Source organism: Panthera tigris, chromosome F2 (genome assembly GCF_018350195.1).
Source record: "Panthera tigris isolate Pti1 chromosome F2, P.tigris_Pti1_mat1.1, whole genome shotgun sequence".
NCBI classification, from domain to species: domain Eukaryota; kingdom Metazoa; phylum Chordata; class Mammalia; order Carnivora; family Felidae; genus Panthera; species Panthera tigris.
In genome coordinates, this window is record NC_056676.1 from 7,555,317 (window position 1) to 7,572,571 (window position 17,255).

At 41.4% G+C, this 17,255-nt stretch overlaps 1 protein-coding gene across 1 annotated transcript in view; it reads left to right on the top strand.

Moving 5' to 3' along the window:
• LOC122234887 (lipoxygenase homology domain-containing protein 1-like) overlaps positions 1 to 15,536 on the top strand; it is a 129,042-nt gene extending 113,506 nt beyond the window's left edge. Inside the window, exons 10-11 of the mRNA XM_042972887.1 lie at positions 15,003 to 15,290; positions 15,486 to 15,536. Coding sequence (XP_042828821.1) covers positions 15,003 to 15,226 — 224 coding nt within the window. The 3' untranslated portion in view covers positions 15,227 to 15,290; positions 15,486 to 15,536. The remainder of the gene's footprint in view (positions 1 to 15,002; positions 15,291 to 15,485) is intronic.
• Positions 15,537 to 17,255: the final 1,719 nt, after the last annotated feature.

Sequence of the window (17,255 nt, forward strand, 5' to 3'; positions counted from 1 at the left end):
AATATGCTTTTAAAAAAAAATATATTTTTTATATATAAATATATAACATATACAATATATATTATATATAAGTATAAATATATAACATGTATTAAATAAATCTAAATATATAACATATATAAATATATAACATATATTAAATAACTATATATAATTTTATTATATATAAATATTTTTATTTAATAAGTAGTTTAGGAGATTCTGATTCATCTGGTGCTCAAAGCAATCACTAACAAGCACTTTAAAAATTTTTTAAATGTTTATTTATTTTTGAGAGAAAGAGAGAGAGACAGAGCACAAGTGGGGGGAGGGGCAGAGAGAGAGGGAGACACAGAATCGGAAGCAGGCTCCAGGCTCTGAGCTGTCAGCACAGAGCCCGACGTGAGGCTCGAGCTCACGAACCTGAGATCATGACCTGAGCCGAAGTTGGACGCTGAACAGACTGAGCCACCCAGGTGCCCCTACAAGCACTCCTTTCTATGTAAGGGTTCTTTGCTGGGGGGCTGCTATGTGCCAGGCACTTTGCCAGAGGCTGGGTGTGCAAACGGGAAGAAGATGCAGGGGGTCTCTGCCCCCCCAGACAGGGCCTAGTAGGGGCAGACACATATGAAATAAACAAGTGTAATAAAATATGAAGCAGAGTCCAGAAGTGACCCTCGGAGTGCTGTTGAACATATGGCAGGAGTACTTAGCATAGTTCAGAAGAACGTGGAGTTGTCCCAAGAAAAGATGAAAATGGGGTAGGCTAGGGGTGAGAGCTATGTTTTGGTGATATTTGGAAATCTTGATGGTTTGCTCTGACCGATGGGATTAGACTGCTTGAAACTGCATTTAGGGAGGTCGAAGGGGCAGGCATACCTCCAAGATCTCGCAGGTTCTCTTCCAGAAGACTGCAATAAAGCAAATACTGCAAGACAGTGAGTCAAATGAATTTTTGGGCTTACCAATGCAGAGAAAAGTTCTTGTCTACACTACACTGTAGTTTATCAAGTCTGCTATAATATAGCATTATGTCTAAGAAAACAATGTATGTACCTTAACTAAAAAATAGTGCTAAAAAGTGCTAACCATCATTTGAAGTTTCACTGAGTAGTAGCTGCTGATCACAGATCACCATGATGCGTATAATAATAATGAAAAAATTTGAACTATTGTGAGCATTACCAAAACGCGACACAGAGACGAGAAGGGAGCGAATGCTGTTGGGGAAATGGCGCAGAGAGATGTGCTCCGTGCAGGGTTGCTAGAAACCTTCCGTTTGTAAAAACCGTGGTGTCTGCAAAGTGCAGAAAGCAAAGCACAATAAAATGAGGTTTGCCTGTAATTACTTTAACATTCTTTTTAAATTATTTAAACTATCCTTCCTGTGTTCTGCACACTCTTTTCATTAAAAGAAGAAACATGCCATGATGGGGTACTTAGGCTATGTTTTCCTTTCTTCTCTTGCAAAATTCGTGTCTTATAAAGCCACACAAAGTGAATCGTAGAGCGTTCCCGATACCGTTGTTCTGCTTGTATCTCAGCACCCCTCCTCATCCCCCAAAGTAGACATCCTGAGTTTTTTTGTTTATCATTTCTCGGTTTGTTCATCTTTGCTTTCACTCAATTAATTGCGTAGCCATCCTTGAAAATACTTTGGATGGTTTTTGCGCTTTGTATAAATTGTGTTGTGCCGTATGAGGTCTTACGTGGTTTGATTTTTTTTTTTTTTCATTCAAGATCGTGTTTCTAAGATTCATTCACTTTCTTGTGTGGTGCTGTAGATAATTTTTTCGTGACTGTAATATCCTATTGCCTGATGACACATAATGAATTCGCTCATCTCCTGTTAATGGCTGCGTTGTTTCCAGTCTGGCTGTCGCAGACTGACGCGAGCGCTCTTGTGCATGGAAGCAAGAGGTCCTCCAGGGTGGTGATTCCCCCATGGGGTTGATTGTGCCTCCCTAGGGGCATGTGGCAATTTCAGGAGAGTGGTTTTGGTTGTCACGCTGGGAAGGAGGGGCTACCAGTACCTGCTAAGTGGAGGCCTGGGATGCCGCTAACCGTCCTACCATGCACAGGACAACCCTACAGCAAAGAATTGTCAGGTCCGACGTCTCAATATTGCTGAGGCTGAGAAATCCTGCTCCAGAGCAAAGTTAACTGCTGGGTCAAAAACTATGATTATAGTCAGGTTTTAAAATAGGCCAGTTTTTCAAAAAGTGATTTTTATTAAGCTTTCCCGACAGTATAAAGAATTTCTTTTGTGTCATAGTCTCACAGACACCTGGTACACTGAATTTGTACAGTAATAAGGTACAATGTATAAGTTATCTCACTGTGGTCTTAATTCGCATTTCCCTGATTCTTACGAAGTGTGAGTTAGCTTGCTTCCTTCTTTCCTGCCTCCCTTCCTCCCTCTCAGTCTCTCTCTTTCACCCTCCCTCCCTTCTTTCCTTCCTTCCTCCCTCCCTTCCCCCCCAATTTCTCTCCCTTCCTTCTTTCTTTCCTTCCTTCCTTCCTTCCTTCCTTCCTTTCTTCCTTCTTCCCTCCTGCCCTCCCTCCCTTCCTCCCCCCCTCATTGTGTCTCACCCCCTTTCTTCTTTCCTTCCTCCCTCCCTCTTTCTTCCCTTCCCTTCCCTTCCCTTCCCTTCCCTTCCCTTCCCTTCCCTTCCCTTCCCTTCCCTTCCCCTCCCCTCCCTTCCCTCCTCTTGAATTTCCTCTTCTGTAGAAATACATGTTCTTATCCATAATATTTATGGTAAAGGCAAAGGAGGTCTTGTTTAAAAAATGCTCAGGGCACCTGGGTGGCTTGGTTGGTTAAGTGTCCAACTTTGGCTCAGGTCACGATCTTATGGCTCATGGATTGGAGCCATAAGCTAACAGCACATAAGCTGTCTGTGCTGGCAGCTCAGAGCCTGGAGCCTGCTTCGGATTCTTTGTCTCCCTCTCTCTCTCTGCCCTGCCCCACGCATGCTCTGTTTCTCTCTCTCTGTCTCAAAAATAAAAACATTAAAAACATTTTTTTAAACTGCTCAAAAAGGGTTTTAAAAAGATAGAAGCTTTTTGCACCCTAAGGCAGTAGGTGCCAAAGTGAACAGTTATGATGGATCTTCTGTAGCCAGTCACTGGGGACCCAGGGTCCTTGCATTTTGTCATTACGCCACAACCTTGATCTCTTCCTCTTCCGAGTGGTCAGAGCTGGTCCCGGCACAGAGAAGAGAGAAAATCCCTGACACCAGTGTCCTTGAAGCAAGTGAGGTAGAAACTGCCCCCACTACTTCTGGTCACATGAGATATTAGTTACACGGTTAGCTCCGGCTGCAAAGCCATCTGAGAAATGTGGCTCCAGCTTGCGGTGCTTGACGAAGGGGACAGCAACGAGCAGTTACTACCACAGTATCTTGTTCAGGGTGTGGTATATTTTGATGAACTGAAATTCCTAATTTTAATGTCTTTCCACTTAGCAATAGGGTATTTTTTTCTAGTGATCAGATTTTATACCTTAAGAAAGACTGGGGCGCCTGGGTGGCTCAGTCGGTTAAGCGTCCGACTTCAGCTCAGGTCACGATCTCGCGGTCCGTGAGTTCGAGCCCCGCATCGGGCTCTGTGCTGACGGCTCAGAGCCTGGAGCCTGCTTCCGATTCTGTGTCTCCCTCTGTCTCTGCCCCTCCCCCGTTCATGCTCTGTCTCTCTCTGTCTCAAAAATAAATAAACGTTAAAAAAAAAAATTAATAAAAAAAAAAAGAAAGACTTCACTACTCATGGGGTATTCTATAGATAGATAGATAGATAATTGATAAATAGATGTTCATATATATATGTATCTATATATTTATATATAGATACACATATATAAAGTCTTGTCTTTAAGATTTAGATATTTAATCCAGGGGCGCCTGGGTGGCTCAGTCGGTTAAGCGTCCGACTTCAGCTCAAGTCACGATCTCGCGGTCCATGAGTTCGAGCCCCGCGTCGGGCTCTGGGCTGATGGCTCAGAGCCTGGAGCCTGCTTCCGATTCTGTGTCTCCCTCTGTCTCTGCCCCTCCCCCATTCATGCTCTCTCTCTCTCTGTCTCAAAAATAAATAAAACGTTAAAAAAAAATAGATATTTAATCCACCTGTAGTTGATTTCTGTGTGTGACATAAAGATATAATTCACTTTGCTTTTTCCCACGTGGATAAGCAGTTGTACCATAATGATTTATCACCTGTTCTACCTTTTCCTGTGTGTTCTACAAAGCCACCTTTCGGATATAGGCAGTTTTTGCTTTGCATGGTTTCTGTATGCACAATTATCAGTGAAAGTGATTGACTGATTGATTGATTGATTGATTTTTAATGTTTATTTACTCTTGAGAGAGGGGTGGGGGGGCGCAGAGAGAGAAGGACGCACAGAACCTGTCAGCACAGAGCCCAGCGCGGGGCCCGAACTCACAGACCGCGAGATCATGACCTGAGCCAAGGTTGGACCCTTAACCGACTGAGGCACCCAGGCGCCCCTCAGAGACAATGACTTCAACAACACAAGTCCCTGAGCAACATAGTTGAAATTTCAGTTACCATGGTAATCTAAGTGCAATTACATCAACTACACCCTTCACTGCCAGCTCTTCAGTCCACAAATCACCGTGTACGTAACGGATGTGGGTCCTGATCCAACACCAGTCACTTCCTATCTTTCACAGTCTGTTACACCATTCGGGCACAGACAGCAGAGGCTGTAGTTGTACTGACTCCTCATCTCCCAGTGACATGCGCATCTGACATTTCCTAAAAATGTACAGTTCCCAGATACAAGCACATCAAAGCAATACCAGTGGTAATGCTGGGATGGGCGTTCAAACATACATGGAGTTAAAGAAGAACTATCTGCCTGCGGGAATGTTGGCCCTGTCACCATCGGAGACTTTAGATGAGCAGCTGAAGGGACTTGGGACCATAAATCAGGGTGACAGAAAGGTTGAACATGTCCCGGAGGAGGTGATGTTGGTAAAAACTTACCACGAGAGGAACTCTCGGATATTTTATGACTTTGGAAGCACAGAGGGTAGAACATGGGAAGCCGATGGAAACTTAGATAGGAGTTAGGCAGTTTGCCAGGGCGTAGAAAAGACACGCGCTGTTTATTGTCAGTTATATGACGAGAGAAAGAAGGCAAGCACCATGCAGAGCACTCTCGATAAGGTGTTTTTTTGTTTTTGTTTTATAACAAAGAAATACACCTTGTAATTCTCTGTTTCTAATATTTTCATACAGTGTACTAAATATTAGTCTTGATTTTTTTTTTTCCATTTTCCTACTCGTTTCTAACCAACAGTAAGGGAGTTTTCGATGTTTTGGCAAAAATGTTTAGCAAGTGAACAGTCATCATTTTACTGATGACGATGGTGTTCCCAGCGAGCCGTCCTTCATAGCACTTCTGCACCAGAAGTAAAGCACAGACTTCCTGCAATGAGTTTGTGTAGATGTGTAGGTCAAGCCCAAGGCCTTTCTCCCATTCCATCAGTCAATTTGTCTATGCCAGCACCAATTCTGTATTGTCTTAATTAGTATAGATTTATAATAAATGTTGGTAATTGGAAGGATGAATCACTTACCTTACTCTGATTCAGGAGCGTCAGGATATTCTTGGGCCTCACACATCCGTACACATTTTATCATTCGCTTGTCAATTTTCTTGTAAAACTCTGTGGTGGGTTTGATTTAATTATATTCAGATTTTAGATTAGCTTGAGAGAAACTGACATCTCTATAATTTCTGCACTCTCGCGAGTATAGAATAGCTCTTTATTTATGTCTTCTTGGCTGTTATTCTTGAAATTCGGATAATATTTCTATAAATTACACTACAGCTGTTTTTAGATTTATCCCTACGTTCTTAAATTTTTATAGCAATGCAACATGGTAGCTTTTGTTGAATTATGCTTCTCAGCTCTTCCTTTCTGGTCAATAGAAATGTAATGGACTTTTACATATTTATTTTGTAACTTTTTTTTTTTTTCATCTCTCACTATATTCTGTAACTTCTTGGAGTTCTTAATTCAGAAAGTCATCTTATACATAATGACAGTTCTGTTTCTTCCTTTCCAACACTTACTACTTTTCATTCCCCCTTCTTCCTTACTTCTTTTTTCTTTATTTAATTGCATTGACAAATGCAGTCGTCCTTGATAATTTCTAGATTTTCACCACCAAGAGCGATGATTATTGTGCCTTTACATCATGATTTAAATATATCAATCTTCTCTAAATGATGCAGTGAAATACATTTAAGTGAATTTATTTAGTTTTGCTCTTGGCCTTGAAATACTTTTAAAGAATTTAGAGAGTTTGTGTCCCTGATAGGGAATCTTCTCTTTTCCTCTGCTTCTACTGCTCTGAATACTCTGAATACTCACGCTTTCATTTCTCTTCTGGTATAATTTGGTGCATAGTTTTGTACCCAACTTTTGAACGTTTGGAAAGTCTATGAATAAAATCACCACGTAGTACATTGTACGCTAAAGGATCAAAGTGATCTCCTTTGTCAATTTAAACAGGTAATGGACGGTTCCTTGAGAGGGTTGTTGTTAAGTCTGAAGAGGAAGATGGCAATCAGGACGTGCTGTTTCTTAATTCCTCATTATGCAAAATATTGTTCCCCTCTGTCCAATTCATTTCAGCCGGGTCATCAGCAAGCTCCGCCCCTGGCCCTGCCCATCTGCCTGGTCTCATCAGTCCTTCCTTTAATACAGAGCTGAAGGCCTTCCCTCCTCAGCACGCTGTTCCTTATCAGCACTAGAAATTCTCTCTTTATTTGTTCTATTTAATATTTTTCTCTTCTGGAATATGCAACGGAAAGAAAAACTGGATTAGGATTTAGAAAAGAGGTTCTTGATTTGTTTCTCAAATACTTGCTCTGTTGCCGCTGGTTCTGCAAACCTGGGTGCTACTCTCAACTTTCCCTGAGGTTCAATTCCTTCATCTGTAAAACAGGAATGATACCTGGTCCTCTGAGCTCATCGGAACCATTTAAGCTCAAACGAAGTTTGGTATATGAGCAGTGAACTCTAAAGCATTATTCTGATGTCGTGTAGGGATAATATAAATTAGGGGAATCAAGTTGCAAGGGCGGGTCTGTAACTCACAGGCCATGTATACGTGTATCACTTCCACTCTCTGATCCTCGGTTTTCAAATTTTTATTTATTTACTTTAATTAAATTTTAGTTAGTTAATATACAGTGCAATATTGGTTTCAGGAGTAGCTTTCATCACTTACACGCAACGCCCAATGCTCATCTCAACAAGTGCTCTCCTAAATAATACCCATCACCCATCAAGCCCATCTCCCACCCACCTCCCTCCTTCAACCCAGTTTGTTCTGTATCATTAAGTCTCTTGTGCTTTGTTTCCCTCCCTTCTCTTCCCCACCTTCCCATATGGTCATCTGTTTTGTTTCTTAAATTCCACAGATAAGTGAAATCCTATGGTGTTTGTCTTTCTCTGACTCATTTCACTTAGCATGATACACTCTAGCTCCATCCATGTCATTGCAAATGGCAAGATTTCGTTCATTTTGATGGCCAAGTAATATTCCATTGTGTATATATATTGCATCTTCTTTGTCCATTTATAAGTCAGTGGCCATCTGGGCTCTCTCCATAGTTTGGCTATTGTTGATAATGCTGCTATAAACATTGAGGTGTATGTGCCCTTTTGAATCTGAATTTTTTTTATCCCTTGGGCAAACATCTAATAATGCTAGTTGTAGGGTAGCTCTAGTTTAGTCTCTTGAGAAACCTCCATAGTGTTTTCCAGTGGCTGCACCAGTTTTCATTCCCACCAACAGTGCATGAAGTTTCCCCTTTCTCCGCGTCCTCACCAAGACCTGTTGTTTCTTGTGTTGTTAGTTTTAGCCATTCTGACAGCTGTGAGGTGGTATCTCATCAGGGTTTTGATTTGTATTTCCCTCTTGATGAGTGATGTTGAGCATCTTTTCATTTGTCTGTTAGCCATCTGAATGTCTTATTTGGAAAATTTCCTATTCATGTCTTCTGCCCGTTTCTTAACCGGATTATTTGTTTTTTGGGGTGTTGAGTATGCTCAATTCTTTGTAGATTTTGGATACTAACCCTTTAACGGATACGCAGTTTGCAAATATCTTCTCCCATTCTGTAGGCTGCCTTTTAGTTTTGTTGATTGTTTCCTTCATTGTTCAGAAGATTTTTATTTTGATGCAGTCCCAATAGTTCATGTTTATTCTTGTTGCCCTTGGCCTTCAGCAACGTGTCCAGTAAGAAGTTGCTCCTGCCGACGTCAAAGATGTTCCTGCCTGTGTTCTTCTCTAGGATATTGATGGTTTCCTGTCTCACATTTAGGTCTTTCATCCATTCTGAATTTATTTTTCTGTATGGCATAAGCACATGGTCCAGGTTCATTCTTGTCCATGATGCTGTCCAGTTTTCCCAACACCATTTGTTGAAGAGACCATCTTTTTTTCTTACTGGATATTCTTTGCTGCTTTGTCGAAGGTTAGTTGACCATATAGTTGTGCTTATTTCTGGGTTTTCTATTCTGTTCCATGATACTGTTTTTGTGCCAGTATCATAGCTTGAAATCTGGAATCTCGATTCCTTCATTTTTGTTTTCTCTTTTTAAGGGTTGCTTTGGCTATTCAGGGTCTCTTGTGGTTCCACACAAATTTTAGGATTATTTGTTCTAGCTCTGTGAAAAATGCTGGTGGTATTTTGATAAGGAATGCATTAAATGTGTAGATTGCTTTGGGTAGTATAGACATTTTAACAATGTTTGTTTTTCCAATCCATCAGCATGGGATGCTTTTCCATTTCTTTGTGTCCTCCTCAATTTCTTTCACAAGTGTTCTACAGCTTTGAGAGTATATTATTTTACCTATTTGGTCAGGTTTATTTCTAGGTATCTAATTTTTTCGGTGCAGTTGCAAATGGGATCAATTCCTTGATTTCTTTTTCCGCTGATTTATTATTGGTACATAGAAATGGAACAGGTTGGGGCACCTGGGTGGCTCAGTCGGTTAAGCATCTGCCTTCAGCTCAGGTCATGATTTTGTAGTCTGTGAGTTTGAGCCCTGTGAGTTCTGTGCTGACAACTCAGAGCCTGGAGCCTGCTTCAGATTCTGTGTCTCCCTCCCTCTCTCTCTGCCCCTCCCCTGCTTGTGCTCTGTCTCTCTCAAAACTAAATAAGCATTAAAAAAAAAATAAATGAAACAGATTTCTGCAGGTTGATTTTATATCCTGAAACTGCTGAATTCATGTAGTAGTTCTAGCAGGTTTTTTGGGGTGAGTATTTCGGGTTTTCTACATAAAGTATCATGGCATCTGCCAATAGTGAAAGTTTGACTTCTTGTCAATTTGGATGCCTCTTTGTTGTTGTTGTTGTTGTTGTTGTTGTTGTTGTTGTCTGATTGGTGAGGCTAAGACTTCTAGTACTATGTTAAATAGTAATCGTGAGTGGACATCCCTGTCTTGTTCCTGACCATAGGGGAAGGGCTCTCAGTTTTTCCCCACTGAGGATGATATTAGCCGTGGGTCTCTTGTGTATGGCCTTTATAACACTGAGGCATGTTCCCTCTGTCACTACTTTGTTGCGGGTTTTTATCAAGAATGGATGCATTTTCTGCATCTATTAACAGGATCATATGGCCCTCATCCTTTCTTTTATTAAAGTGGTGTATCACATTGATTGATTTGTGAATGTTCAACTAGTTCTTTAGCCCAGAAATAAATCCTACTTGATCCTGGTGAATAATTATTTTAATGTATAGTTGAATTCAATTTGCTAGTATCTTGTTGATAATTTTTGCATCCATGTTCATTGGAAATAGTGACCTGTGCTTCTCCTTTTTAGCGGGGTCTTTGGTTTTGGAATCAAGTTAATACCTGGCTTCATAGCATGAGTTTGGAAGTTTTCCTTCCGTTTCTATTTTTTGGAACACCTTCAAGAGAATAGGTGTGAACTCTTCCTTAACTGTTTGGTAGAATTCCCCTGGAAAGCCATCTGACCCTGGACTCTCGTTTGTTGAGAGATGTTTTGATGACTGATTCAGTTTCATTGCTAGTTATGGGTCTGTTCAAATTTTCTATTTCTTCCTAGATCACTTTTGGATTTTGGTAGTTTATGGGTTTCTAGAAACGTGTCTATTTCTTCCAGATTGCCTAGATTTTTTGGCATATAATTGTCCATAGTATTTTCTTATAATTATTTGTATTTCTGTGTTGTTGGTTATGATCTCTCCTCTTTCATTTGTGATTTTATCTCTTTGGGTCCTTTCTCTTTTCTTTTTGATAAGTCTGGCTAGGGGTTTGTCAATTTTGTTAATTCTCTCAAAGAACCAGCTGTGAGTTTCATTGATCTGTTCTATTGGGTTTTTTTGGTTCCATATCATTTATTTATGCTCTAATCCTTATTATTTCCCTTCTTCTGCTGGCTTTAGGCCTTATTTTATTTGCTGTTCCTTTTCTAGGTCCATTAGGTGTAAGGTTAGGTTGTGCATTTGGGACCTTTCTTGCTCTTGAGATAGGCCTGAATTGCAATATATTTTCCTCTTAGGACTGCCTTTGCTGCATTCTGAAGGATTTGGACTAACATTTTTTCATTCGTCTTGTCTTCCATATGTTTTTTTTTTTATTTCTTTTTTAATTTCCTGGTTAACCCATTCAATATTTAGTAGTATGTTCTGTAATCCCCAAGTATTTGAGGGCTTTCCAAATTTTTCTCTTACGGTTGACTTCAAGTTTCATAGCGTTGTGGTCTGAAAGTATACATGGTATGATCTCAGTCTTTTTGTACTTGTTGAGGGCTGATTTGTGACCCAGTTTGTGGTCTGTTCTGGAGAATGTTCCATGTGCTCTCGAAAAGGATAGGATGAAATGTTTTAAATACAACTGTTAAGTCCATCCAGTCCAGTGTGTCATTCAAAGCCATTGTTTCCCTGTTGATTTTCTGCTTAGATGATGTGTCCATTGTTGTAAGTGAGCTGTTCAAGTCCCCTACTATTATTGCATTATTATAAATGAGTTTCTTTATGTTTGTTATTAATTGATTTATATGTTTGGGTGTTTCAAGTTGGGGGCATAAATATTTACAATTGTTAGATCTTCTTGATGGATAGACCCCTTAATTATGACATAATGCCCTTCTTCATCTCTTGTTACTGTCTTTGGTCTAAAATATAGTTTTTTGGATATAAATATGGCCACTCCAGCTTTCTTTTGACGTCCATTAGCACGATAGATGGCGGGTGCCATCAAATTGGCATGTTCACCCGTATAGGAACAGTAACAGTGGCTGAGGGTAGCACGATAGATGGTTCTGCATCCCCTGACTTTCCATCTGAGGTTTCTTTAGGTCTGAAATGAATCTATTATAGGTAGCATATCGATGGATTATTTTTTATACATTCTGGTAACTTGGGTCTTTTAATTGGAGCATTTAGTCCATTTATATTTAGAGTGATTATTGAAAGGTTTGTCTTATTGCCATTGTGTTACCTATAGAGGTGGTATTTCTGGTGATGTTCTCTGGTCCTTTCTATTCTTTGTTGATTTTGTTTCTGTTTTTGTTTTTTATGTCCTAAGGGCCATGGTAGAGACCTATATGAGAGCTCAGGTGAAAGTAGATGTCATTGTGATTGCAGGTTCCTTGAATCTGGAGAACTCATGCATTGTGTTTGTCCATCTGTTCACCCATTTATGCATGCAGAAACATTGCCTGCCTTCCGGGTGTCGGACCCCGTGCCAAGTCCTGGATATGTAGAGATAAAAAATGAAGCATCCTTGTTTGAACGAGCTCCCGCTTAATGCTAGGCTAAGGCAGGAGGGATGCGGTACTAAGTGAAGCCAGAGAGCTGGGTGTGCTCTGAGCTTACCAGGTGTTTTGGCGTCACCATCTCCTAAAGTGTTGGACACGCTTTCAGAAACAGAGAAACACGTCGGTTGACTGAGTGGACTTTACCTTACGATAGTCAGATTCCGGGAAATATCGATTCTTTTGAAACTTAATCAGGAGTTGCATTCTGTATGAACAAAATGTGGAACACTCCTGTGATCTGCTATTTGTTTGTTTTCTTAATACACATCCATTTAAAATGCATGCGCATCACAGTAGTCATCGCCATTGTATAACATTCAAGCTCCGGAGAGAGACCCTATATTTTTATTTTTTGCAAGAATTTTTTTTTATTATTAATGGGGAACAAAAAGAGCAATGATTGAAGTTTTTCAGAACTGGCTTTGAATTATAACTCCTTCCCTGACTAGCTCTGGAAGCTTCAGTTTATTCTTACGTAAACGAGCGATAATAACACCTATTTTGCAGGGTTGTTTGAAGGCTTCACACAGTGTACATAAAGTAACTGCAAAAGTGTCTCGCGGTTATTAGAAGCTCCATGATGATAAATGTTATGGTGTTAGAAGCAGTTTTGAATTAAAGAAATCTTTAGAAACAGAGCCACACATGCAAATGAAGTAGAAAAGCTCACTTTTATTTCTAGATCATATGGCAAGTATTTAGAAGTCTCCAAATAATCTACTAACTTTTATCTTTAAAAATCTAGAGGGGCGCCTGGGTGGCTCAGTCGGTTAAGCGTCCGACTTCAGCTCAGGTCACGATCTCGCGGTCCGTGAGTTCGAGCCCCGCGTCAGGCTCTGGGCTGATGGCTCAGAGCCTGGAGCCTGCTTCCGATTCTGTGCCTCCCTCTCTCTCTGCCCCTCCCCCTTTCATGCTCTGTCTCTCTCTGTCTCAAAAATAAATAAACATTAAAAAAAAATCTAGAAACGCATTGTCCAATATGGTAGCCACTAGCTACATACATCTAATACATATAAATTGATTAAAATCAAATAAGACTAAAAATTCAGCTCCTGGGTTATACTAGCTACATTTCAAGTGCTCAGTAGTCACAGCTGGTTAGTGGCTACTCTATTGGCCATGCAACATTTGGTTCTCTATCACATCTAGGTATTTGGTATCATATGAAGATACATTTAATATTATATAACATGCTTTTATTGCTCTATATGCTATGGTAACTACGGAAGAACACGAGGAGCAAATAAAAGATTTTTATTTTCACAAATGTGTCACATTTGAAAAATCAAGAATCATCCAGAACAGATGATCATAGTCCTATACTCCTCAGAGCTGAAATTATTTTTACCGGCAATACAAAGGAGTAAAAGTCAAGGTGGAAGTGACTTGTTTCTTTAGGGCCTGCCAGCATTTTAGAATAATTACAAGCCTTGGAAATTGGATTTGTAAGGAACAAAATAATACAAATGAAGGCACTAAAATGTTTTACTGCATTAAACCACATCATATTAAATACTGCACACAGATACACCATTGCCCTCTGATCAACTGAACTGTAAGAGTGTTAACAGTTTCCCTGTTCATTCATACTGAGGGCTCTCAGTTCCATAAATGAGAAAAGAGGGACATTTTCTTGCTGTTATTCCTTTATAGGTGAAGGAACCATAATAACATTGTAGTCCTGTAGCTCATCGACAGATGAGAAAAATGTCACCCGCGGAGATTAAGTGATGTGCGCAAGGCATAGACGAGTCAACGAGTGGGGTTACAGTCAGAGAGTGGGGTCTCTTGGTCCCTTGGACACTTTGGGGAATTTTAATTTAGTGTCTCTCAATCTCCTGTTCTCATTTTGTCAGCGAGATTTTATGCGTTACCCTCCAAGGAAGAGGTCCCTGTGCAAATTACTCAGTTCATTACAAAACTGATTTGTCAGAAATTCTACTAAAATTTGGAGTGTTTAGAAAACCCAGGTTTTGCTCCTTTTCCAGCACAGCTTTGCCCTTTAAACTCAAGTCTCCTTCTACTTTGAAGAAGAGAAAGTCCTCTGGAGAGGAAATTATTTAGGGCTTTATCGGGGAATAGAAACAAGCAAACATAGATTGTGTTTATTCTGTTGTGGGCCCGCTAAGGTTTACACACCTGTCTTCACTTGGGAGACAATCAGGGAGTGCCCAACCCCAGCATGTAGCTCACTTCTACCAAGGAATGGGTTCCACTGGGTGGTCAGAGCTTCTGATCTCACAGCTGAAGGTGGAAGCTGGAAGCCCGTGATCAGGACGCCCACAGGGTGGGGTTCTGACAACGGCCCTCCCCAAGTTGCACATTGCCTACTTGCTATGTTCTTGCAGGGTGGAAGGAGCAAGGGATCTCTCTAGGGCCTCGTTTATAACAGCATTTATCCCATCTGGGATGGACCTTGTGACTTGAAGCACCTCCCAGAAAAATTCATCAGATGAGTTGGGGTGCGAAGGGGAACAAGCAGTCACGTCTTTCATATTTCTTAAAATGATAAATATTAGGGGCGCCCGAGTGGCTCAGTCGGTTGAGCGTCCGACTTCGGCTCAGGTCATGATCTCACGGTTCGTGGCTTCGAGCCCTGCATCAGGCTCTGAGCAGACAGCTGACAGCTCAGAGCCCGGAACCTGTTTCGGATTCTGTGTCTCCCTCTCCCTCTGGCCCTCCCCCCACTCATGCTCTATCTCACTCTCAAAAATAAATAAACATTTAGAAAAGTGATAAATATGAATTTCACCTTTTTTATTTTTACTGTTTTTACATGCACGGCTTGTGTTAGATTTCTCTTAAAGAGTGCTCTTCTCGAGTCTGAGGTATACCTACCAGTCACATGAAAGGAGAGAAATAAAGGCTTCCACTAAGGGGATCTCAAAGGAGAAATTTTACAGATTTTATGATATATTAGAATACATGTAAAGTTACCATAGGACCTTCCTAAAATCTCACATTTTAGGATGAATCAACGTAACCTTGCAACTAGAGCGTAGGACAAAGGTTTGCTGAAGTCACGCTCCTAAAGATCATTTGGTGCGGCTTGGAATCTTAAATCCTTTTTAAAATGTCTGCGCTTCTCCCGGAAGGCCTCTTTAAATCCTTTCCGTGTTTTATTTTCAGCACTAAGTAACGTGCCTTCTTTCAATTCTCTCCTATGAATTATCTTCTCTCTTCCCACGGCAGATGGTTTGATGAGCACCAAGATGATGGCAGGACCGCACGAGAGTTGTTCGCACAAAGTGGCTACAGTGCAGGAGAGACGGAGCCTGTGGCCTCCCGGGGCCAGCGTTCCACCATGCTTCCAAAAGGCTTTTGATCTGGGGGTGATCGTGTGTTTGCCCCTTCCTTCTACTGGAGCAAACACCTGGGGAGGGTCGACTTGTACTGGACACGTCCTTCGCTTTTGAGAACTTCAACGGTTGGGGGAAGAATCAGCCGACAGCCAACCAAGATCAGCCTATGGCAGCCGGGGTAGGTACGCGCGTTGTTTCTTCTTATGGGCGACACGGGTGAGGGAGATAAGAATACACTTAGTATGATGAGCACTGGAGAATGTATGGAATTGTTGAATCACTATATTGTGTATCTGAAACTAGTATAATACTGTGTGTATAGTGGGATTAAAAGTTTAAAAAATATTGTTTCTTCTTCTCATTCTTTTTTCAGAAAGTCTGACACCTGCTGTTTACTGAACTGTTTAGGTGGACTTAGTAGGAGGTACCTGAAGAGGTACATAAGATTTAATTACTGTAAAACACTTTATACAACGTACATTCGTTTTAAAGTGGAAGTCCTGTTCTTAGATAATGGTATGTCTCTCTCGGTATTGGTGATAATATAAAGAAGAAAATGGGCAATGAAAACAACTGATTGGGTTAAATCACATTGTCACTGCACGTCACGCTGATTCTCATCGACTTGGTCTTTTGAGAGCTGGTCACTGGGGCCGTGGTGGACAGTCGGCGAGTGCCACGCAGGGGACACATATGAAGGTGGATGTCTTCTACCCATGTGTCGCTTTCCTCAGTTAGCCTCAAATACTTGTGAACTCGGTGGCACAGGCAGCTTCTTTTAACCCTGCCGATTGTCACAGGAGATAAAACCCATCTGCCAGTGTAGGAGAGGCTATGGCCTGGCGTCGATATCAAAGGGACCTGTGTTGGAATCTAGATTCTGCCAAGGTGAAGTGGATAGTATTAATTGCATTTTGCAGACGAGGGAGCTGAGACTTAGAGAGGTTTGCCTGAGCTCAGAGAATGCAATAAATAGGACGGCAGAATTTGAACCCAGCGGTCCTTACTCCACAGCCCCCCCCCCCATACACATGGCGGCCCTGTTCCAACTGGCCTTCCTCCACACGTGTTTAGGTATCCGTGAGATCACACAGATGCTCCCAAACAGATCTCGCACCGCCTTCGTGTTCTTGTCATCTGCAGGTGCCACCTGTACCATTACACATGTCACTTTGTTCTCCTTTAACCTCTTTTTAAATCAGGTTGCTTGGCGTTGGGGAGAACTTAGCCCCGGTCTAAACTATGTTCATAATGGCCGTGAAATCATTGACATTGTCACGCTTTTTCCTAAAACACGTTAGGGGCGCCTGGGTGGCTCAGTCGGTTAAGCGTCCGACTTCAGCTCAGGTCACGATCTCGCGGTCCGTGAGTTTCAGCCCCTCGTCGGGCTCTGGGCTGACGGCTCGGAGCCTGGAGCCTGCTTCCGATTCTGTGTCTCCCTCTCTCTCTCTCTGGCCCTCCCCCGTTCATGCTCTGTCTCTCTCTGTCTCAAAAATAAATAAACATTAAAAAAAAAAATAAAAAAAAACACGTTAAAATGAATTTATATCTAACAGAAATTTTAGGTTAGTCTATATGCTACCTAAAATCATCTTATAAACCCTCAGTGGTCCTGGTATATAGTGATCAGTAAATACTGTTTCAGTAAATAGAAGCCGTTTTTGTCGTCGTTTACTTTTTACCAACCTGTGACTAAGGACTAATCTAGTCCTTAGAAATGGTACGTTTTACATCAAAGTTTGAAAATACATCAAGAATAGAGCTTTGGTGATTTGAAGTTACAAGCAGGGTTTTTTTTTTTTTGCCCCCCTAACGTGGTCGACAGGCCATCTTAGGGGTAAGAATAGTTGATAGGTTCCGCAGGCTGACGGGAAAGTGTGATGAACCACCTGTAGTCCCTTCCTAACACTATTGCCCTTGTGCGCAGCACCAGGCAGATGGTGAATAAACACACTCATTGATTAAGCAGAGTCGTTAAGCGCTCGTTTGTGCCAGACACAGTCAGGCACTGGGGATAAACGGGCAAACAGCTCAGTCATTTTCCCTGCCCTCAGAGGGGCTTCTGTCATAGTGGGGAACTGAGGGAATAATGCATAATTAAACGTAGATCAGTACCGCTCGTTGCTAAATTGCAAGCTCACTG